This window comes from Sceloporus occidentalis, unplaced genomic scaffold (genome assembly GCF_023333645.1).
Source record: "Sceloporus occidentalis isolate IW3139 unplaced genomic scaffold, rSceOcc1.0.p SCAF_1, whole genome shotgun sequence".
NCBI lineage: Eukaryota > Metazoa > Chordata > Lepidosauria > Squamata > Phrynosomatidae > Sceloporus > Sceloporus occidentalis.
Genome location: NW_028316981.1, coordinates 237,544,599 through 237,568,502, shown reverse-complemented (window position 1 = coordinate 237,568,502; position 23,904 = coordinate 237,544,599). Strand labels below are relative to the sequence as shown.

Here is a 23,904-nt window from a genome sequence, read left to right as displayed (position 1 = left end):
CTCAAAAACGGTTTGCATGTTTCCTCGTCATGAAGCAGAAGTAAAGTGTGTGAAAGTGAGGTATAGTAATGTAGAAATATGCATCTTTCACATCCAGTTTAGCAAACCAATTCAACTACCCTGTTTAAAAATTCAATCTTTTTTGAGGTGGAGGATATAGATCAAGATGTTTCAGTAACGTTAAATAAGGAAACATAGGAAGAAGAGGCTGGAACAGGAGCCTACATCATGACCCTATGCAAAATCAGATCTTCAATCTTGGTCTGTGGTTGCTCAACCTGTAGGTCCAGCGACTTAGCCATCCTGATAGTCTGGTCAACAAAAGAGTGTAAGTTGTGGGTAGGAGAAGTGGGAACACCTTCAATGAGTACAGATGGTGGAGACTGGCAAACTGGTATAATCAAGAACCTGGATTTTGAGTCTGATTCAGAAGCAGATGACAAATGAACTGGAAGATGAAAGGAGTTGGTGAGGTCAAGATGAGAAGATGCTTGAGGTACAGGCAAAGTTGGAAAAGCCAACTGAATGTATGACAGGACTGGAATACTATGAGATTGATGGGATTTATCAGGTAAGTCGTTGAATTCAGGTACGTCATGCTCTTGGGTAATGACCTGCACCAATGGAACTATCTGTACTGGGGGACTGTACTGGGAAATCGATGGTCAGGTAGCCTATGTGGAGCGTATTTTAGGTCACAAAACTGATGTCAGCACAGTTTCTCTTCCAGAACCTATAAACGAGCATATTAATAATCCCTGTAGCCCAAAGAAAGCAAACAAACACCTGCGTTGATGAGACAGTCATCATATCTCAACTAAGAGTGTCAGTATCAATGATGATCTTCTTTGTGCCCATCACAAATCTGACGGTACCAACATTAATCCCCAGACTCACAAGACCTTTGAGATTGGCATGGAGAGCAGGATGACAAATCAGAGGAGGATGATACTGACCATGAGTGCTGATGTTGTGGATGTGGAGATTTCTCTACTGGTAATGGGATAGGTGGTAGAGGCTTCTGTTTGGGCATCTATTGGGACAGCAGACTCATGTTGACAAGGAGTCTAAAACATGAAGGGGAAAAATTGGAACTCAATTGTAGATTTTCAGTCTTACATTCAGGAGCTGCCTTCTTACATTTAGGCATATGCCCTTCATTCTCCCCTTCAGGAACTGTTTAATGGCCAAATGAACAGATGAATCTGACAACAGTATCAAAGAGATTGAAGCCTAGTGCCCATTACAGTCTAGTGCTCAGTATGTGAGGTAGAGGAAGAAGACTACGGAGCAGGCTTTAGAATATGCTTGTAGATAATGGCCTTAAGTCTTAAAGATCTATTTTTGTGAGCTTGTGGCATAAAAGCCCTACAACAAGCACAAACATTCATGAAGTGTAGTTCCCCAAGGTGCAAGAGACACTTAGAGTTCCTGTCCTTTTCTGGGATTTTAATGCTACAGGAGGTGGACATTTTGAACAACACCAGCGGCACTAGCAACCCCAAAGGTGAGTGTGGCTTAGGCCACTTCATTTACCGCAGCCAAATCAGGAGTGACAAAAAGCAACAAAGTCGAAATCCATGTCAAACTGACAAAACTTTAATCAAATCAAAAATCTGTTAGCCAAAAGGATTCTGAAAGTGAATCTAAGTAGAAAGGATAAGCTCTAGCCATGTTTCTATCAATGCTGCTGCTGGAGTGAGCGAAAAGGAAGTATGTTTTGGCAGGAAAGGTGCTATAAGGTGTGTGAGAGTGGGCAGGGTTACCACCCAAAAGATAGAAAATGCTAAATGATGTACTGTGCAGTGCAGGCAACCCATTTGTGTGAGTCACAGTGACCACGAAGAAGAGTAAGTACATAAAATGTACCAACTAAATCGCTAAAATATCTAAAAACACAAAGGACATTTTTTGGAAATATGAGAAAAGCAAAGGTACGTTATTCCATGTATGGTGGCTATGTCTGTTTCTAGTTTTGATGGGGAGTGAGTGGGTTGGAAACAAGGCACCAGGGGAAGGAGGGAGCCTTTTTTCTAATGCCAAATCCCCAATCCAGTAACAAAAACCAGCCTTTTATAACCCTTTTATAACACAGAAAAGGCAGTATTTCATGGCTCCTCCTATGTTTATATTCTATGTTCCTGAAATGAGAAGGTTCACTATTATGATTATTACCATCATTCATTTATTTACATATCTTGTTACCTGCAGAACATGGGACTTGAGGCATCTTACAAAAATAAAACAGACAGCAGATAAAAGCACACATCACTCAAATAAACAAAAGTGAAAATATAATGAATCAAATTAAAATCAATCTAAAAACATATTTACTAAAAGTCACAAATGCAAACACCATAGCACACAATTAAATGGCCGTTTCTTATATACTGTGAATTCCCAAAGGCCCGCTGAAAGAAAAAAGTCTTCACCTGATACTAGAAGGACATCATGGATGTGTGGAGTGAGAGATGTACTGATGTAAGGTGACTCTCCTATAACGTTTTCACCTTGACAGTCCCTCTGAGAACTTTTACTGAGTGTCAGGGGACCACAGGGGTGGGTTGTGATGTTAGAGGTTGAGGGAGAAGTGAGGATAACCCAAAGTCAGAAAGAGGCATCTGACATTCACAGGAAGACATTAATTCCAGTTTTTGTTTAGTCATGAAGAGACCATTACTAGAAATCCAAATAATTTTTACTGTACACATAATAAACAGGTGCAACTGCACATTAAAGAAAACTGCCTTTCTGGGTTCAGGTGCTTTCCTAAACTCAGGGACTAAGGATTGCTGCTTTTGTCTCAGAGCTAGTTTCAAACACACCCTTTCCCCTTGCAATGGAGACTTTGAGTAACACTGATAAATCATTTTTTAAACACAGTTAAACCCAAAGGTTGTTTACAAGATAAGTGCAAGGTGTTCCTCTGTATGAATCACCTAGTGACGCAGTCAAAGTATATAATCCCTTCTGAGAATCAGACTACACATTTACACACAAATGCATGTAAAGCAGCCCTAACTTTGTTCTCCTCCAAGGTGGTTCCTCCCTGTGCTGGGAAAGGAGTCTGTGTCCCCCCCCCCCCCCCACTGGTCAAGACTGCCACCTCCTAAGGGGCTTTCTCATTCAAAAGACAACATACTAGAACTTTGTTACATGTATTTGCATCAAACTTACTATTTGTCCCTGAGTGGATGGAAGAACAGCCAATATTTATTCAACCAAAGCCGGATTTAGACAGTTTAAAGTGCACTTCACAGCCTATTTACCTAAGGTAACATTAAGGAAGTGTTTTGTGGCTCTGATTTAATGACAGTCTTTACTTTGCAAGTGTTTAGCATAGTTCATTATTTACAAATTAATATCCAGATCACAAGATGATGAGTCTCTTTAGCATTGTGATCGTTTGTAAACCAATTAAGCTTCCACATAGCTTGATCAATCTTCTCCCTGGCCAACTCACAGAATTAATTTGCTGGAGTAGGCTGAGCAGATGGAACTTTGAGAGTAAGCTATGGAACAATTCACTCACCATTTTTTAGGCTGTGTTAGTGGTTTGTACTTGTTGAATTTCACACGCCATTCCAGCACCTCCTTACAACGTTGGCATAGACCTTCATGGACCTTTGCATTTATTTTCTAAAAGAAAGAGTTTGGTTTTACCACGTTGATAGACAAATCTCACAAATCCAATATGACTTTGCTTTAAGGAACTATTTTTGGAAGAAGTTTTAATTATGGTTCTCTATCAATACAGTCACAGAGATAAAAGTTCATTCTAGTCTGCCTCAATGCTTTCTGTATGCCCATCAATACAACCTGCTTTAAAAACACATAATGAAATATGGATTCTCTGACTTCTACAAGTGTTTTGCAATACAATTGTGGTGGGGTAGAGAATGGACTAACAAAATAAGGAACAAAATAAATCATATAGATATATAGCATGACTTTTTTCCTGATTGTTTTTGAGGAAAGATGTATTCTAAGATTTTTACAGAAATAATCAATTTACATGTTGTCTTTATAGTTCTTATGACAGACCCATTGTATCAATCTCTTAGACCAGTTTTACACCAAGTGGAGATTCATGGACCAGTGCCAGTCCACAAGCCATCAGCTACAAGTCCTTAAAACAGTTTCCAGCTTCAGCTGGCTCAACTGGCCCTCAGTCATCTTCAGGAGACAGCACTGAACTGCTAGCTGGGTGCACCTAAAGTATGATGCCCATGGATTCTAGCTGCACGGTTTGGGTGGATCTAGTAAGATTTCTGACTTTGTTTAAACAGTATGCATGAACACATCCACACATACTTTTGAAAATCCTTTTTGTTTGAAGTTGCTTGCTCTATACTAGCATGAATCCTGTTCAACTGAGACAAGCTCAAAAGTTACCTTGTAAGTACAAAACAAGTTGTAGTTCTTTGCCTTCCCAGGTGAGTTTATTCAGCTTCTCTCCCCTTACAATCAGCATGACTAAGATATTGCTGTCCTCAACATTCCTCTCAGGTAGTATTTTGAGAGCTATGGGTGTGCAATGAATTAACTGGCGGCGGATTATAATTCTAACACCAGGGGTTCCATGTAAAGTAAAGTCACAACCATTCACTGCTGGGCCTCTTTCCCTTTGAAGCAGGGAGGAGTAATCAAGATGAAAGGACAAACTTTTCTGCATTCTCTCTAATCAACTAAAATTACAGTCCATCTAACTTTCACAGTAGAGATGTTAACTGTGGAAGTAAGTATGATATATGAATATGGCAGCACCAGCATGCCAGGCTGCTTTGCCTCTCTTTATAGAAAATATCATAAGCTAATAAGCTGCCTATGAGAACTAGTGTAAGGCAAAATGACTCAGCTGCCCAATGATGAAACAGGGCCAAGAGGAGACAACTCATCCTGCTTTTCCAAATCAGGAACAACAACACTACTCCTTGTAAGTAACTAGACTGTTCAAGCATCCCACTGCAACTTCACAAACAATATCTTCCCCACCCCTTACATCTTTCATTTAAGATTTCTCCTACACTTCTATTTCTGGTTTTGTTTTTTTTGGGGAGGGGGGGTTGGCTTGAAAGATAGGGAGACAGGAAAAATAGTTGACCTCAGTTTCTAAGGTCACAAAACTAGTAAGCAACTGTATTAACAGGTAAGTAGGAATGTGCGTGTGTGTTTACTATCTAAGAACAGACTTGTTGACTGAGATCAAAGCTGTACCAACTTTGATTCATATCTCACTTCATTTTAGAACCAAGGTGGAACCTTGTTAAGTCTTCAAAGTGCCAGCTGTTATTGATAATAATGCGAACATTAACAAATTACTAAAATCCCCATTTCTGGAGAAAATCAAACAACTTTCCAGGTACAACAACCTCTAACAGGAATGCTGTTACATTTCTGAGAAACAGTACTGGGTGTTTTGTTCAGTAAGAGACTTTTTTAACTTTTAAAATATTTTAAGTGTACACACCTCATGGTTAAGTGGGCATTTTGCTCTGTTGTATGACTGCGACAGATAAATAGACACAATGTTAGAGCATGAAAAGCTTCTAAGGGATTAACAACCCTTGTTGTTACTCTCTCAGGCAGAATGGGCAGAGAAATTGTCAATTTGCACTATACTCATGCTTTTGCGTAAGCGACAGTGAAATTGCATCAAGCACTAAAACACTCCCTTTTTAGTGTCCTTCTTGATCTTTTATCCCCTGAGAAAGAAACTCAATTCATCACTGGAACTTTGTGCTAACAGCAACATTGGTGGTGGAGGCTACAGAATTGCCAGAAGCAGTTCTTCCCCAACTATATCTGAACTCCCAATCTCTACTGTAGGTTGCCAGCAGTCTTCCCCTTAAGCAGAAAACTGGCTCTATGTTCTGCCTGCCTGTACCGACAGCCAGGATGCTGTTTCAGTTTTTGGAGACTCCATATATCTGACTGAGAAAGGAGCAGTATGAAACCATGAATATCGTAGTTAATAATGCATCCAAGCCATCACTGAAAGCCCTGAGACCTAAAATTGCACATTCTTCCTTACACTCATCCCCAAATTGCTGAGTTCAGAAGAGAGAGAGTGTGAGAGTGTGTGTGTGTATCCCAGTAGTCAACCCCTCATTGTAAACTACCCCCTCTCTTTTTTACTGGTATTTTCCATGTGTGCAGTTGAGGCATTTCTTGGAGGCTGCAAAATGTATGAAAATTGGTGGTGGTAGTGGGTTTGTCCCTTGCCTTCTATAACAGAAAAGGGCATGAAAAGAAGTGAAGGAAGGAAATAACAGCTCCTTTGGTTTGGGGACATGAAACAGCACATCTTCTGAGATTAATTTCTCAGTTTTTATCATTGGTTGTATTAAAGTGAGAATACATCTTGCCCCAATTTATGGAAGACTTCACTCTCACAAAGGACTAAAAACCATTAAGTGTTATTTATAGAGCCCTTCAAAGGTGTGCAAGTATTTAACAATTTTTCAAAAAGGATCCAAATAATCATACTGTTAGTGGACACTGGAGAAGCACATCTGGAGCTGCAGCTCTCAAAGCAAAGAGAAATTTCACTAGTGAGTACTAAGATTGGTTCTGTTCATCTACTATGGCACGTGCAGCAGTGAAAAACTCCATACTACTGCTCACATTCAGTTCTCTTCAGCCCTATAAATGGATCCTTAGAAGTCATGTTTTATTTATTCTGCATTCTATCACTTGAAAGCACAAGTTTTACATTTGCCAACATGCTGCCGAGCTTATTTCTAACTAGAAATTTCTAACTAGAAATGCTGTTCTAGAAACCCAACTAACTGTAAAAGCCACAATGCATAGGCTACACCACACAACTGCTATTAAGTAAAATATAGGGCCCAAACAGACAGGCCAAAATAAAGGTGCTTTGGGTCACTTTGGATGTATGCTGTTTAAAAGATGCATGCATCATAAGAGGCCGGAAGCTGGAGTGCAGCTTTTGCGCAGCTCCTATCCTCTTAAGATGCATATGTCATTTAAACAGCATACCTCCAAAGTGACCCGAAACTGCTTTATTTTGGCCTGTCTGTTTGGACCCATAGTCATCCCTTTGTATTCGCAGGGGATCTGTTGTGGACCCTACCATGGATAACAAAAAGTGTGGGACCTCAAGTCCTGTTGTTTCCTATGGCAGTGTGCTATGTACACAGCTGCTAACAGAGCCATTTGCATGTGCCTCCATTTAAAACAATGTGGCTTGCTCTCCGTGGAGGCTGAAATCCATGGATGGCAAGCTCACAGATAAGAACCCACTGTACAACAATTCAATAAAAAGGAGGAAAAGAACACCAAAAAAAGTCAGTTGAAAATACAGCTGTTTCAAAACACAAACAAGAATCCATCTTTTATTACTCTTCTAGCTAGAAAGGTGACTAGAGTTCCTCAGATTCAACCCAAGAAAGCTTCTTTATATAGACAGTGTAAGATTTGAGAAAGCCACGATGACTCAAGAGTTCAAGTACTGGCAAGAAAACAGTGCATTTAAAATAAAAGAATGTATAGTGTACAATTAAAATTACCAATGAGCTGCATCACAAATGAAGCAATGCAATGGAGAACAACTTGTCCGGTATGATAATAGCTTCAGTCCTGAAAAAACATGGAAGGTTTTTTTTTTAATTATTTTATTCTATTTTAGTTATTTAACCTTTCTTTTTTTTTTCCTGCTTGGAAGATAGGGAGACAGAGAGAAAAATAGATGACCTCAGTTCAACCGCTACAAGTGCCAGGCTTTGTGAACTGACCGAGATTAACTGGAAGCTAATTTATTGCAAAGGCTACTGTAGCAATCATAACTGGAATAAAGATTTTAGATTAGAAACAGAAAATAGAGGCTGGCTTTAAAGTCCTTCAATCTAAGCTTTCCAGCTATATTAGCTAGAATGGTAAGATTCCTAGGAGGTACTCAGCCAATTTTAATTGCATAATCCCAAAGGAAGATGGCATATGGTAAAAACTGCTTAATTCCTTTCTAACTGAAATTTGCCATGGTTTGTTACATGCTCTTTTTACCAGCACTGATTACAGCCAGATTCATACAACTACATATAATTATTAGAAATACTGTTAGTATTCTGAATATCACCCTTTTGAGAATTCTACAGTGCTCAGATTCACTTTGTTGCAACTATGCACTGCATGTTAGGAAGAAGTACTCCTTAGCTATGCAAATCAATATTCTGTCTGTTATTGATTCAGAAACTTGGGAGGCTGGCGATGAAACATTACTGTGGAAAGGCTGGCAGCCACAATGAAAAATCATGGTGCTTAATGGACAGCGACCAGATTCAGTCCAAAGGAACATGAGGAGAAACATAATGTCAGCTCTTTTTGTTATGGTTCGATTGCCACAACTGGTGAGAAAATAAAAAAGGGCTCTGCTACCTCCATACAAAACCAGTAGTAATGTTACAGTATTAAACCCATGCTAGACAATAGTATCAGAAATATTTCTTTACCTCATCTACTTAGCAACATTTTCTTTGTTTAATCTTTCAGGCTTCATCATCGATGAAAAATTAACAAGAGTAACGTGAGTACTGGAGTACAACTGTATGGTGGAGGAAGATTTACACATAGCTGCTCTGTACAGGAGGTTTCAGCCGAAGGAAGACTAGTGGGTGCTGGTGATGTTAAGGGCTTGGACTAAAAGCAGGGATGGTGAAAGGCTCATTTCCTGTTTCCACAAACAGGCCAGAATTATATGAGAGTGAGTCAGTTTATTTGTGGCTTACCTCTTTTGTCTCCTGGTGCTTTGTAGCTGCATCCAGGCAGAAATTAGTGTGAATTGGATGCCAATAAGATGTTCTTTTTCTACTGTTTCTGCCACCAGTTTGATATATCATTACTGATGGTCAACACGCTTTTATTTGTAAGTGCCCCGTATATTTGAACATAAATGGCAACACTCCAGAGGTTTTGAAAACTTAATTGCCAGCAATACACACTCTTCTTATACTTTCAAGGTGGCAAACAATTTCTCTCAAAGTTCTTAACAGAAATAGCAGCAAAGCATAGTGGCAATATCCCAACCATAATTTTCAAGCTGGCAAATAAATACAGTAGTGAAAATCCTAGCTGCTAGATATGCAGTGCACTTTTGGCTGGTTTCCAGTTACCTAAAGTATTCTAGTTGTTTAGGACTTTTGCTTCATAAGCATACAGCAGAATCTTTCTGCTACCTGTCCTAAAACGCACTCTCTTAAATCTCAGCTGAAAAATTCAGAAAGACAGTGACCTGAAATGGCTCTTCTTGTTTAAATGCTAATTTTAGGCAGTTAGGTAAGACTGTGGCATTTGTGTAGCAGCAAATTCACTACACTGCATCATACTGGAATATCCTCAAAATGATCATGTGAAGTAGGTGATTAATTCCCATTTTACAAGTAACAGAGGAGGAGAATGTGATTTATACATAATAAACTTCTAATTTCCTAGTTGGCCAAGATCTTGAAGTCAGGTCCAAGCCCCAAACACCTACCTAATATAACACTTTTCACTTTCATATGACAAAAATATGACAGAATTACAGTATTATTTGACCCCAAATAGAATTTCCATCCTTTCTCATCTAAAATCAATTGACATTCATTTTTATAACAATGTAATAATGATATAAAATGATATGCAGATCCAGTGGCTTAATGATTAAGATACCACTTCTGATGATCACAAGACTGGCAGTTCGAGGCCCAAGTGCTGCATGATGGGATGAGCTCGTGTCCCAGCTTCTGCCAACCTAGCAGTTTGAAAGCATGCAAATGCAAGTAGATTAAATAAGTACCACATTGGTGAGAAGGTAACAGCATTCAGTGCAGTCATGCTGGGCACATGATCACTGGATTCATCTTTGGACAACACTGGGTCTTCAGCTTAGTAACAGAGATGAGCATTGCCCCTACAGTTAGATACTAGACATTTATGTCAAGGGACTACCTTTTCCTTTATTATAAAACAATATACTCCAAGAAATAAAAGAACAAACCAGATATGCAATGGCAGTTGTTCATTCAAGCAAAATCACTATCATAGTCTAATCTAGAAAAAGTCCATTCCATCAGAAGGAAAAAATTCACCAGGTAAAATTCATTCTTACAGAATTTCATAATGCTCAGATGGGCCATATGGGTATAAATCTTTGTTCTCTTTGTTCACAAATAAAATGGAGAGCACACAGTGGCAGCTCTGTAGTCTTTCCAAAAACACACTCTCTCCTTTGCTACCCTCAATCTTTTCTGATAATACAACTGACAGGACCCATCAAGCGAACTGCACACTCTGAGACTTTCTAGCATTCTCCAGTGTCTAGCAATTTCAAGGCATGTCAGTATGGAGAAGATCAAATCCTGGTACAACAATTTGTTGTTGTCAAGCTGTTTCTTGTCAAGAACAACAAAAGTAGAGAGCTGTAACCATTTATCATTGTGTTTAATTGACTGACCTCTCATTGATACGAGAACATTTTGAATGTGATTGCAGAAGCAAGATACTTCCAGACAAATAAGCCACAAGTGGAAAAAAGTATCCCATCCAACCCCAAACTCTACAATCTAGATGGCAGATCTACTTATTCTATCTCAAGAGATAGGCAGGGAAAAGATGTCAACAGTAGGCTACTTTTAAAACACATTCCTTCAAGAGTCAGGAGAGGGATTTAAATGGTAGGGAAGCCTATATTTGACTCCACTGTGGGCCTTGGGTGAATATATTTAGGTTTGCTTCCCAAGTCAGCATTGAATCAATCATCCTAACATAGGATTCTGCTGACAACCAATCATACAGTTTAAAGGGTGTATGATTCATAGATAACACAAAATGAGTCATACATACTGAGGTGAAGGTAGTCCACTTTTGCACATAATTTATATGAAAGTTCTAACCTTTTTGATTTGAATCCAAGACAACCCCACTTTCCACCATATAGCCTCCAGATGTTCCTCTGAAATTTGCAATCCACTGTGAAATACATCCCCGATTCTACATATCCCTTTTCTCCTCATCCCATATATTGAGTTTTGTCTCCACAGCAAAATTGGGAAGATCAGACAACGGAGGTAGAGGCACCGGAGGCTAATATTTTAACCCATGGCCATCAGGCTTGCAGAGATTCTGACAGAAATGGATGTTAGTGGTTTTCTGAGTTTGCAAGGGCTACAATAAATGCTTGCTGCAGATTAACCAATCGCTGGGCACTAATTGCTCGCTGGGGTCCAGTGGGAGTTGGGAGAAGCAATGAGATAGTGACAATGGTTTAACAACCTCCTACTTGCGAAGAACAGAGAAACCAGCATTACTGCTGATGAGAAAGAATCAGCTAGTAACCTGAGTTGCAGCCTGAGGAGGTGTGAAATTTGTTGTTTCAAAGTGGCACTCAAAGCCTGACACAAAATGTAGGAAGCAGCTTTAGACTTAAGTTAGTAGCACAAGCAGTGTTTCAAAGTGGGGTAAGGGGAAATGGTGGGAAACTAATTGTAATGACCCCCAATCAAACTTTATACCTTGCTTTTCCCCTGCATTTGCAGAGATATTGACTTTTGCTATTGGCTTTCTCCTGTCAGTGAAGGAGGCTCATCAGATAAGACATCAACTCTTTTATCTTTGGCTAGGAGTCCAAAAATGAAGGAAGCATTCTCCCCCATGATTGCTGCTACAAGCGGAGGAACAACCATCCGTATTGCTGATCCAAGTAGGTTCTTCGTGAGCTGCTTGCTTATAGCTGTCTGGAAAGCATAATCCAAATGGAAAGCAACCAGAAAGCATCCCAACAACAGACTCTGAGGATTTTTATTTCTTTTTTAATAGACTAGAGAATCTTCAAACCAAACTGATGAGGGAGGAGAAATAAAGTAAGTCAGCTAGAAAAAGGCAATCTCCTCCCTAGAAGAAGGAGATACAGGAAAGTGAACAAAACAAAATAAAGAGGAGTAAGGAAATGTAAAGTCAACTGAACAAAAGAGAGAGCACTGAAACAAGAAGCTCTTCTCTGGGCACAGCAGGGAAGAAAACTGGCAGAAGGTGCTCAGACTACCCAGCTGTCCAGCCAACTGAAGAACACATAACCTCCCTGCTTCTCTCTGGGCAGCACTGGCCACAACATACTTAGAGTGTATTTGTCCTCTCACCAAAATAAGACTGTTTTGCTAACTGAGATATGTCTCCTTTCTGCATGACTGGAAGGATGCTACCGTTGTGTCTCATATGAAGATCACCTGGGTCCCTGTGGAGATGAAGTACAGTCAACCCTTCTTATATATGGATTTCTTATACATGGATTCAAGCATCCACGATTTGAAAATGTTCAAAAAATGAATAAATTTCAAATATCAAACCTTGATTTTCCATTTTTTATAAGGGATACCATTTTGCTAGGTCATTCTATTCAATGGGACTTGAGCATACACAGATTTTGTTATCGACTTGAGCATACACAGATTTTGTTATCTACAGGAGATCTTGGAACCAAACCCCAGTGTATAACAAGGATCCATTGTAGTTGAAATGTTAGGTTGCTTTTTTTAATGTAGCCTTCAAAGAAAGGAACACAAGTTGCTTTCTCCTATAAGGTATTTGGAATGGTACCAAAACATTTATTGGCTGATTAAGTTAACAAACTGATAAGAATTAGTTGCAAATTTCTCTTCTCTGTTCATAGAATCTGAGGGTCAGAAGGGAAAACAAATGTCATCTTATCCAACCCCTTGCCAGGCAAGAATACACAACAAATTGATGGAAAGCTAGTAATGCTACCTGCAGTCTTCACTTGGGGGAATATGTACTAAAATTAGATGCTAAAATTATTTGGGGAAATAAAATGTTTGTAGAAAGGATTCTAGTAATTGCTTCACTAGTGGGGACCAAAGGAGGCCACAACCAGTAGAACACATGCTCTGTATAAGAAGTGTCCCATAAATAGATCAGGTAGCAAGTCCTGCAAAAAGAATTTTTCTGCCTGAGTCCTAGGAGAGCTGCTGCCAGTCAAGATACGAGCACTGGACTGGTTAGAAAAATATACTGACCAGATATAAGGCAGCTTTCTATATTTGTTCAGTGTACTTTATTCTCATTCAATTTTTGATTTAATAAAAATTTTAAGTGACAGTAAACAAAGCTTATCCACAAGACTTTGTAGCCTGGTATCTTTCTAAGTATGACACATAAATGACAAACAGCAAAACTGTTCAGTACAGTCTGTTGTAATATCCGCTGAAGGCATTTCTTGGAAAAGAACTTTTGTCCTATGAACTTTTAGAAATCTTTCAGACAAGGAGATAGTGACAAAGTCTGGAAGAATACAAAACTGTATCTTTAGGTAACCCTCATTTATCTGGAAGGTGAATGTATAGCAAAAATATCGGGAAAATAACATGTTGCATGCGCCTTGTTTTCTTTCAAGAAGGTTGTCAGGATAAGAAAGGGAGAGGATGAGGGAGAAAGAAAAAGAAAAACACTAAATTTAAGTATCCACAATCACACCTACTTGCTCCTCCTTAGGACTTCTGGTTTGTATTATCTAGTATGCAAAAGGGAAAAAAGAAAATGCATAGTCTTCTTTTTATTCATGCAAGTATACTGGCATTGTTAACAATTTTAGTAAGTTCTGGGAGGTAAAAAGGAAACTTTCAGGACTCAACAACAAAAGAAAACTGAATGTTTATGGAGGAGGGAATGTGTGATAAGATGGCTTAAATACCCTAATGGCACCAAATCCCATCTGATATTGGAAACAGGGTCAGCCCTAGTTAGTTTTTGAATGGGAGACCAGCAACAAATACGAGGTGCTATAGGCTGTATTTTAGAGGAAGGAACTGGCAAAACCACTTCTGAATACTTCTTGCCTAAGAATACCCCATGAAATTCATGGGATTGCCATAAATTGACAGGCGACTTGAATGTACTTGCCACAACATGTGGCAAGAGGTGACATATGTGGCAACATGGTAACAATATGTGGCAAGAGACAGGGAATGCTTCTTACTACATAATTACAAACACCACATCATGGACATTTTAATGTATTCCAAAGGGAAGAAGGCATCCCCAGAAGTGTTTTGTATGTATAGCTTTGACCCAAGTGCACGTTTTTCCAAAAGCTACTTGAATATCGTTCATGACCCCATAGCTTGTCAAGCAGGAATCTAAATTAAACTCAAAAGTACATTATTTAATGGTAACAAAGAATGGAATACTCTAATAACGAAACAGAATCATGACATTCATTTCCTGTTTGACATAGACTTCTTGTTGCAGTCCTGCTTCTCTAGAAAACAACTTTGGTATTCATGTATTGTTGTTGTTGTATGCCTTGAAGTCTTTTCTGACTCACAGTGACCCTAAGATAAAACTATAATGGGGTCTCCTTGGCAAGATCCGTTCAGAGGTGTTTTCACCTTTGCCTTCTTCTGAGGCTGAGAGTGTGTAAATTGCTCAAGTGGTTTCTATGGCCAAGCAAGGCTTTAAACCCTAATCTCCAGGGTTGTAGGTCAATGTTCAAATCACTCCATGACACTGGGTCATTCATGAACTGTTTTACATAATTACATATGGATGTTTGATTTTCTTCTTTTAAAAAATAAAGTTTTTTTCTCCTACTCTTTCCTTTTATGAAGTTATTATATGCTTTCATACATAACAGAAGTGACAAAATTTCAACTTGAATTTTAAAGGATAAGGATGCTGATGAACACATATAGATATACTGCAATTAAAGCTACCATCTTGCGGAAGGATGAATAGTCATGCTTGTTAGAAATAAAGATGACTTTCCACTGATAACTTGTACAGCAAAGCAATACCAGAAGAGTTTTGCATTCCCTCTGAGTGCTGATTACAGTCAGAAATACGTTACAGGATATCAGGACTACATTCTGCTAGAGCCTCAATGGATAATTTTGGAACCTACCGGTATTCATTCTTTGCAAATAAATACAGTTGTCCCTCCATATTCGCTAGACCCCCGTGAATATGGAAAAACCGCAAATAACAAAAACACACTGTTTTTACTGAGAGGACACCTCTCTAGGAATCTCTAGGTCCTCCAGGGCAACTCTGTGGCCAACGTCTGAGAGACACTGACCACAAATGCCTAGTAGTGTATCCTCTCTAGGAGTCTCTAGGTCCTTCAGTGCAACTTTTAGTTAAAGCTGACCATAGAGTTGCACTGGAGGACCTAGATATTCCTAGAGAACCTATTAATCAAATCCGTGAATAATCAAATCCGCAAATATGGAGGGATAACTGTATTTCCTGAGGCTTCTCAGTAAGCCTTACCCACAAAACTTTCCATGCAAATGGACTACACTTAAAAAAACAGAAAAGGGGGGATTGAGTAGCTTCTAATGAAGAAGAGCAGCTGGCAGCCACTGCTCCTCCTTCAGCTTGGAGTGACAGGAAAGATTTAGGTGACTTATTTATGGCAATTTTATCTTGTTTTTTGCCAAACAGTCCCAACGCAGATTGTACGTGAACACATTGCATACTAAAAAACAAAACTCTAACACATAAAGCAGCAGGATAAGAACAATCCACAAAACAAAAGAATTAGTAAATAAAAAAGCAAAATAAAACAGCAGGTAAAGCAGTTTAGAAGAGGACCTCATTTAACTGTGAAGCCAGGAAACTATTACGCTGTGCCATACAAAGTGACAGCTTTTGTGTAGTACCTAAATAATAAACAAGGCACCTGGTAGGCATGTCAAGGAAGGATCTTCAATTATTTGGGTGTTATGATAGGAAAAATGCTTTCTCAAATATTTATCAATAAAAGCTCTGAAGAAATAAATTGATCTTGTAAACTGTTTCTGAAAAGAGTCAAAAGAGTAAACTGTTTCTATGGCCAGATATTAAAAGTGGTGCATCCAGTCAAGGATATTTTCAAAATATCTAATACCACATGTGTGCCTGGCCCAGCCCCTTTACTAACAGAAAGAATTACTGGTAAGACACAAACTGCTGTTCCATTCAAGCAAGATGCGTTATCAAAGTATGCCACATCACTCAGCTACAGGTGGGCAATTTCTGTTGTATCTTCTGTTTGGTGCTGATCTAGCAGAATAGAAGTGGACATATTCTTGGGCAGATGTATCCCAAATACATTATTTGATGCTCTACGATTCATGCTCCCTGCCACTGCCATATGTAGTAGACTTGAAAAGTGAAAGTTACTTAAGTCTTGGTTGGGTTCAACTGCAGGATAAACAAGAACTGGAAAGGATTAGTAGCTAAGATATGCCCATGTGATGAGGCACTTGTTTATCAAAGGCTTAATCAGCCATATGGCAAGAGCTTTTTCTTGCTCTTGATCATCTGAAGCTAGTACATCAGTTTCTGAGCCACAACTGGAAGATTTTTTTTTTTTAAAAAAGAAACACATAATATTAATTTTTTTTAAAGGTAAGCCTTAACACTTGTTTAATGCCCTTTATGTCTACATACTGCAGGTGCTGGAAACTGAAGGTACTGTGCCAGTAGATGAGCAAAGCTATGTGAATGCCATAATTAAAAAGAAACTAAGATGCAAAACCAGAGGTGTGTTCAAAGAGCAAGACAGGCCAGACTAGTGTCACATGAGTCACTGAATCTTAACAGGAAACTGAAATATATTCTCTCAGTCTAACTTACTTCACAGACTTGTGAGGACAATGTGTGGAGGAGGAGAAGCATCTATGCTACTTGCTTGAGGATAAATAGGATATACCCATATGTACTCGACTATAAGTCGACCTCATGCATAAATCAAGGGCAAGTTTTGGGCCATAATTATGAATTTTGCTATGACCCATGCATAGGTCAAGGGTAAAACTTAGGGGCATATAGCAAAGGATCTAAAGGATGAAGCAAAGCAAAACAATGTCAAAGAACGTACAAAATTCCAGCAGACATAACTCTTTGTGCTTACTTTTAAGGCTGGATGGACAGATTACACTCTTGCTTTTCACCAGGGGATGGTTCCGTCTTTTAAATAAGAGTTAAGATGCAGTATTTACATTGACCCATGGATATGTCGACTCAGGTTTTTTGGGTTAATTTTTTGAACTAAATTTCTAGACTTAAACATGAGTATATACAGTAAATATAACACAATAAAAAAATTTAAAAGAAAAAACTATGGCTTACATTCGCCCAGCTTTCATACAATCTAAAAACCTTGTGAACTATGTGGTATTTGTCTGGATTTGATGGTAACAATTTTTTTTTTTTAGAAAACAGCATCTTTGAACAGGTTTTTCTTCATACATATAAACTGATAATTGCTGAAACACTTGTTAAGGTAAATAAGGAATAATTCATACATAGGCTTATGCAAATGTATGAATCCTTCTACACGTAGATTTGATTGTATTATTAAGTTATTCGTTTTTTCTTTTTGCAGCATGCAATGACTCCACCTTTCTTGTTCCCAATGCCTAAACTAGATTGTCCAGTGTAATGTTGCTTAGGTGTGTGATCAAGCTGGACTACCGTCTCCATTCTTTTTTGCTGAAGGCATGCCTTTATGCTAGCTACAGAAAATGACATCATCTCATATTATATGCAATGGTGTACAAACAAACCATATTTATTCACGGACATAAACTGGTTGCCCAAATAAATACTGGGGGCTGGAGTTAGCAATAGCCTTTAGAGCACTTCCTAAGCATGGAACTTAATTAAAGAGGGCACACACAATCAACTGCAATTGTCTCCCATTTGCAGCAAGTACAGAGACGGATTATTATAAGGAAGCTGCCCTCATTTTACTATATAAACCATTGCTAAATATAGTGAAATTGTGACCCACCTTTAAGGTAAGCTGTGGCCTCATGATTTACAAATGAAACCAAGGGATCTCAGCTTCTACTAATGCTCAGCCTTTCAAGAAATATTTCCCATTTTTAGCAGGTTTCAACTTTGTTCTCCAAAGTGGAGTAAGATTCCTGAATCAAGCTGGCTCTTCCATAAAGATGTTATATTTTAGCTGCAATAAAAAAATAACTGGCCCCAAACCCACAGTTAGAATTTTCATCCCTTTTATGTACAGAAATAATCACAATTTGATTTTAACCACACGCCTATCAAATCAGCAAAGCGAAAATATAGCATAACAATGGCGCCCATCATTTAATTTTTCCTTGAAAATCTCTCTACAAATTCTGTCATCTTCTGGAACCTTACCATTAGGACACATTATAATGAAAAAAATCTAGTATTTCATTTCAGTCATCAGTGACCATATACCCAACCCGTCCGACTCAAGGAAAGATTCTGAAATGGGGTTATTTAATGTTTGGGGCCTATTGATTATATTTACCCTCATATCAAAATTAACAATTTGCCAAGTGCCTTTATAATGAGTCACTTATATTTCTTTTAAAGTTTTCAAAAAATAACTCAAAGGTTGTGACGAAGTGGCTTTAGGAGCTTACACAAGATACTTTATATCGGTTAATTTCTTCATAAAAATTCTGTTTGTTTTATAGTGGTTGACTCAATTAAACTGATTGTTAGAAATGGGAAAGAGGAGAGTACACATTACCTAAAGTATTGATACTGGTTTTTGGAGACACTTTGGATCCTGGCCCTTACACACTTAAGGATAGTGTTAAAAGAGTGAAAGTAGGGCAAAGCATTAGTGACCGGGTATCTTCTGAGGTTGGAAGTTGGAATCAACCGAAGTCTTGCAAAGAGTTCCATCACAAGACTGGTGTGAAGCAGTGGTACCAAAAGATCCAGGACTGGAATTGACAGATCCAGATAGGGATATTAGTAATCCAGTGGGGACTGGGACAGCCAATGTGGAATCCACTGAGTCAGTGAAAGAATTCTCTGGGCCTTACCATTAGGGTACATTATAATGAAAAAGCATCACTATTTCATTTCAATCATCAGTGGCCACATACCAAAGCTATCTGACTCAAGGTAAGATATTGGAACGTGGGTAGTTTAATGTTTGCTGTTGTGTGTCTTCAAGATATTACAGACTCATGAAGACCCTAAGACAAACCTATCATAGGGCTTTCTTGGCAGAATTTGTTCCAAGGAGATTTGCTCTTGCCTTCTTCTGAGGCTGAGAGTGTGACCTGTCCAATATCACTCAGTGGGTTTCCATGGTCAAGTGGCCATTTGATCCCTGGTCTCCCTGTATCCTAGTACAACACCCCAACACTACAACATGCTGGCTCTCATTTAATTTTTGGGACCTATAAATTATATTGATCATCATATCAAAATTAACAATTTGCCAAAATTTAGTTAAAGCAGTCTCAAACTGGATTACTTCTGCAGTGTGCAATGAACCTAATTTCATGGAGATCTTAACTGCCACCCACAAACTATTACAGACAAAGTTATAGGCCATTAAACTGCTCCAGAGTGATTTGACTCATTATACAAGAAAGAATTTCTATCTTAAAGCTACTAATCAGCATGAATTGCAAGAGGCAGCTACATAAATACGCTTTAGGCCAAAGCATTGACTATACCTTCTTGCTTCTCTGCCTAAAGACACTAACTGTGCACCAGCCTCCTCATCCTTCTTAAACCAAGCTCAAGGTTTAAAGGACAAAGTGAGAGAAATATGAGGGCTGGACAGTTTAAACTCCCACATTTGGAGAGAAGTCTGAGTCAACACTTTTGCTGACACAGAACTTGTGCCTTTCCAAAACACTGAAGATAGACTATCTGAGACAGCACATAAGACAAATTTCTAATCTCATTTAGCAGTGATTTAAATTACTTCCAATCCCACATATGTTTACTTTTAATAGGCCCTACCAGTGGCATCCCTGGCCCTGGTGTCACCCGGTGCACATGGGGGGGGGGGCTTTAGTGGCAGAAGGGGCAGGGCTTTAGCAGTGGAAGGGTGGGGCTTCTGCAAGAAGGCATAGGTTCGCCATCATGACTGCAGTGTCTCAGCTACAGAGTTAGATTCAGATTAGTTAGATGAACATTGGTTTTGTCTCCAGTCCCTTCCCATCCTTCTCCCCACTGACCAACTGAGGGGCGAAACAGACGGCCCAATAAAGCCAGCTTCTAGCCGGCTTGGGGGCATGGCGTTTAGATGCAACATGCCTCCAAATTGCCTGGAAGCCATGCCAGCGATTACACATTGGCCGGCTTCCAGGTGACTTGGGGGCTTGGCGTTCAGGCACTACTTGGCCCAGAGCTGGCAAAAAGCTGGGTCTAGAGGCAAAGGGTGACTTTTTTCCACCCCAAGTAGGAGCGGACTTTTCCCATCCCTATTTGAGGTGGATGCTGGCCAGATTGGGGCCGTGGCATCCAGTTGCCGTGGCCCCAATCCAGGTCTTTCAGGGGCGTCGTCACACCACCCCTTCGAGGCCACCTGTTTTGCCTCTAAGCCATCAGCTTTATTATTTTGTATCAGATGCAGCCCCCGCTGCCAGCCATAAAAGGTGAGAGTACTGAAATAAAAGATGCTACTTCATCCCATTTCTTTCCTTTTGCTGAAACAACTTTAATTTTGAGAATGGGGAAAGTACATTATGACTTAAATCTCTTTGATTTCATTGGGTGTCAAGTTCCACTGACCTAGTCTGGATACAACCCAGCAGGATTGGACATGGGCTAGAGCTCAGTGGAAGGGGCACTCCGTGATAAGGCAAAGAAACTGACGTTCTCTTCCAGTCTAACTTAAGGAAATTTTCTTCCTACCCTTTCCTCTTGGGCTTTTAAAACCTTGGAAAAGCCGCAGCAGAAGTTGGAAAGAGATGTAGAAATTAGTTTATTAACTCCTAAGTTTAAACACTTGAGTTGTGTTACTGTGCAGTAGGGCCCAGTAGCATCACTGGGAGGATGTAGTGTGCAGACCACACCAGGTGACACCCCAGAAAGGGGTGACACCCAGTCAGCCCCCCTGCCCATCTTTGCTGCTGTCCTTCTCCCCTGAGGAGCAAGAAATGGTGGCAAAATCAACAGGGAGGTGTGCATGTGTGTTTCTCCCGGCTCCTTGCTGCTGTCCCCTTCTCCCCTGAGGGGAAGGTCTTCTTGTAGAAGCCCCCTCTTCCACTGCTAAAGCTTTGCCCCTTCTGCTGCTAACCCCCTCCTGGTGCATTTGCACAGGCAAAACTTGTGCGCCACCTGCTCCCATTCCTTGAGATGTCATATCTGGCTACAGTGACACATGCTTTGATTACATCCTGTTTGGACTACTGCGATGCGCTCTTGGAAATTGTTCGAAAACTTCAGCATGTGCAAAACGCCACTTCCAGAATGCTGACTGGGGCCAGTTATAGGAACCACATAACTCCCTTGCTGAAACAGCTTCACTAGCTACCGATTCCTTTCTGGGCACAATTCAAAGTGTGGGTTATGACTTATAAAGACCCTACATGGCTTAGGTCCAAATTATTTGAAAGATCGTATCTCCCCATACAAATCTGCTAGAGCTGTAAGATCTTCCAGGGAAGGCTTTCTCTCGGTCCCTCCATCATCACAGGCTCGCCTGGTGAGGACACAAGAGAAAGCCTACTCAGTGGCTGCTCCTGCCCTTTGGAATGCCCTTCCACAAGAAACAAGACTGGCTCCCGCCTTGCTTGCCTTTTGTCGGCACATAAAAACATCTCTGTTCAGGCAGACTTTTAATGTCTAAGTTTTTGGGTTTTTATAGGATGAGTATTGTGATTTTATTGTGGTTTTAATGGTGCTAATTTTATATTGTTTTAGCTGATGTTTTAATTGTTTTATGGCAATATGTTTTTAGAAATGTTATTGTGAGCTGCCTTGGGTCCCTTTGGGGAGAAAGGCAGGATAGAAATCTAATAAATAAACAAATAAATAAATGTTCTTCAGGCAGAACGATGCTATGCCACCACTTTTGCCAACCTCCAGCATTCAGTGTTTCGTGTCTCTTTAGATGTAGAACAATGATATATTTTGTCCATCAAGATCTGCTGGGATCTTCTGGAAGGCTTGGCAGTTGGTGTCACCATTCTGCACCTGGCTATGGAGACACAGCCAGATGCTTCTCTGATCCCTCCCTTTGAATCCCTGGATGGCTGTAGAGGGACAGTTGCCATGGTAAAATGACTTTTGTCATTGTGGACGACCGAAGAGAATTCCAACCTCTGCAGCAACCAAAAAAGACGTATATAGGAGTACACTGAACTTATGGTGCCAAGCATGATCTTTACTTTGTATGGATGGCTGCTCTTAGCTGTCCTGACAGTGTTGGATGGAAAACAACAACCCTAAATTATCAAGCTGTTTATAGTGATATGTAATTTTATAACTGTTGCTTTATTATAATCATGTGTTTCTAAATGTTTCAAATGTAAGTAACCATTTGGCTACAAACAGCTGACAAAATTATAAATGGATTAATTAACTTTTTAAAAAGCAAGAAAGCAAAAGCTTAGTCCATTCATTTATTAAGAAAAATAAACACGAAAGGGTCACCATTCTATGGGCCGCTCCCAAACAGGAAGGTCCAGCTTGGGTTCAACCTCTGCTGTGTCCTCACAAGAAGAGTAATGGATATTTAAATGACACTCAAGTAATCCTACCTTCAATGCACATTCTGCCCTGCCTAGCAAACTCAATTACTCTAATGAAGCTCCTGATTATGCTTCTGCAGGGACTTGCTTCTGTGGTTCCATTCTTGATAGTAAGTCCTACTGAATCTAGACTCCCAAGGCAGCCTTCAGATGCTCAGCCTTCTCTGACCTCAGTCTATACTGGAGGATGGGCTTAATTACGGGCTATTGAGAGCATCCACTGACAACTGAGCTTGTGCGCAGATCTGTAGAATGAACACTATTTTAAACTGGCAGATAGCGTTTTTAAAATCATCGCTGCAGAACGGCAGGCAGAAAACAGGTTTCAAAAAATGGCCCGTCGCCTGTTGACGAAACAGAAGTGATACCAAGGCTCCCTGTGCCTCAGTTGCACTCTGTTCCTAAACACAGTTGGCCCTCCCCCCGCGGAGTCTTTATCCAGAGCCTGAAAGTATTAAGAAGACATACAAGCTCCAAACAGGAAACCTTGATATTGCCATTTCGTAGAACAGACACCCTTTTACTATGCCATTATTTACAATGAGAGCTAAGCATCCAGAGTGGGTCCTGGACCCAGACCCCAAGGGACCCCAAGGGACCCCAAGGGCCCACTGTGTCTTGGGACAACTCACACTATTGTCGCTTTCGTTGTAGGTGTGGGAGTTTGTGAGTCTGTCATGGGCTGCATCTGAATGACACATCCGCATTGGTCCGGATGTTGAATCCCTCCCTCTCTACCCGTCCTGGGGCTCCCATCAACCAAACCGTGATTGACATGCCCTCGTCCACAAGGCCCCAGAGAATATAGACCGCCGCAAAAAACACAACTACACTTCCCAGGATTCCCCAGCACTGAGCCAGGCGGCGGAAGCGGCCTCAAACTGGGTGATTTCCTTTGCGCAAAGGCAGCCTCTTGACCTTCGCCACTGACCTTGCGCTGGGCGCTGGAGTCGTACTTGTCGTTGCGGAAGCCCTGGGCGTTCTGGTGCCGCTGAGGCCGCGACCGAGCCACGTTCCCCCGCTGGGAGCTCATCTTCGAGAGCCCCTCGAGAGCACCGTCCGCTACACCTGGCCCGGAAACCGGCCTCCTTTCCTTCCGCCTAGAGATCCAGCTCTCCTATTGGTCCGCGGGTTAAAACCCAGCGCTGCCATTGGTCCTCCCGCGCCCATTCCCCGCCTTCCGTTGCTCTCGCGCAGCGGAAGGGCGCGGTTTGATTGGCTGGCTCTCCGGGTCGTTGAGGCACTGACTCCGCCCCTTGGCTCCCCTGGACTGAGCGCTCTCTGTCCTTCCTTCACCCAGAAGAGGCAGCCGATGCGCCCAGGCCCCAGCCGCCAACGACGCCGCCGGGCTTTGTCCTGACGGAAGGGAGGGAGGAGGAACAGCGCGGCTCCACCGACCCTCAGC

General features: G+C 40.5%; 1 protein-coding gene across 1 annotated transcript in view; it reads right to left on the bottom strand.

Annotated features, from left to right (window-relative positions):
* Nucleotides 1–23,839, bottom strand: part of LOC149323651 (uncharacterized protein C9orf85 homolog) — a 30,051-nt gene extending 6,212 nt beyond the window's left edge. The window contains exons 1-2 of the mRNA XM_089490619.1: nt 23,431–23,839; nt 3,533–3,639 (exon numbers count right to left, since the gene is read on the bottom strand). Of these exons, the coding sequence (XP_089346745.1) occupies nt 3,533–3,639; nt 23,431–23,532 (209 nt within the window). The 5' untranslated portion in view covers nt 23,533–23,839. The remainder of the gene's footprint in view (nt 1–3,532; nt 3,640–23,430) is intronic.
* Nucleotides 23,840–23,904: the final 65 nt, after the last annotated feature.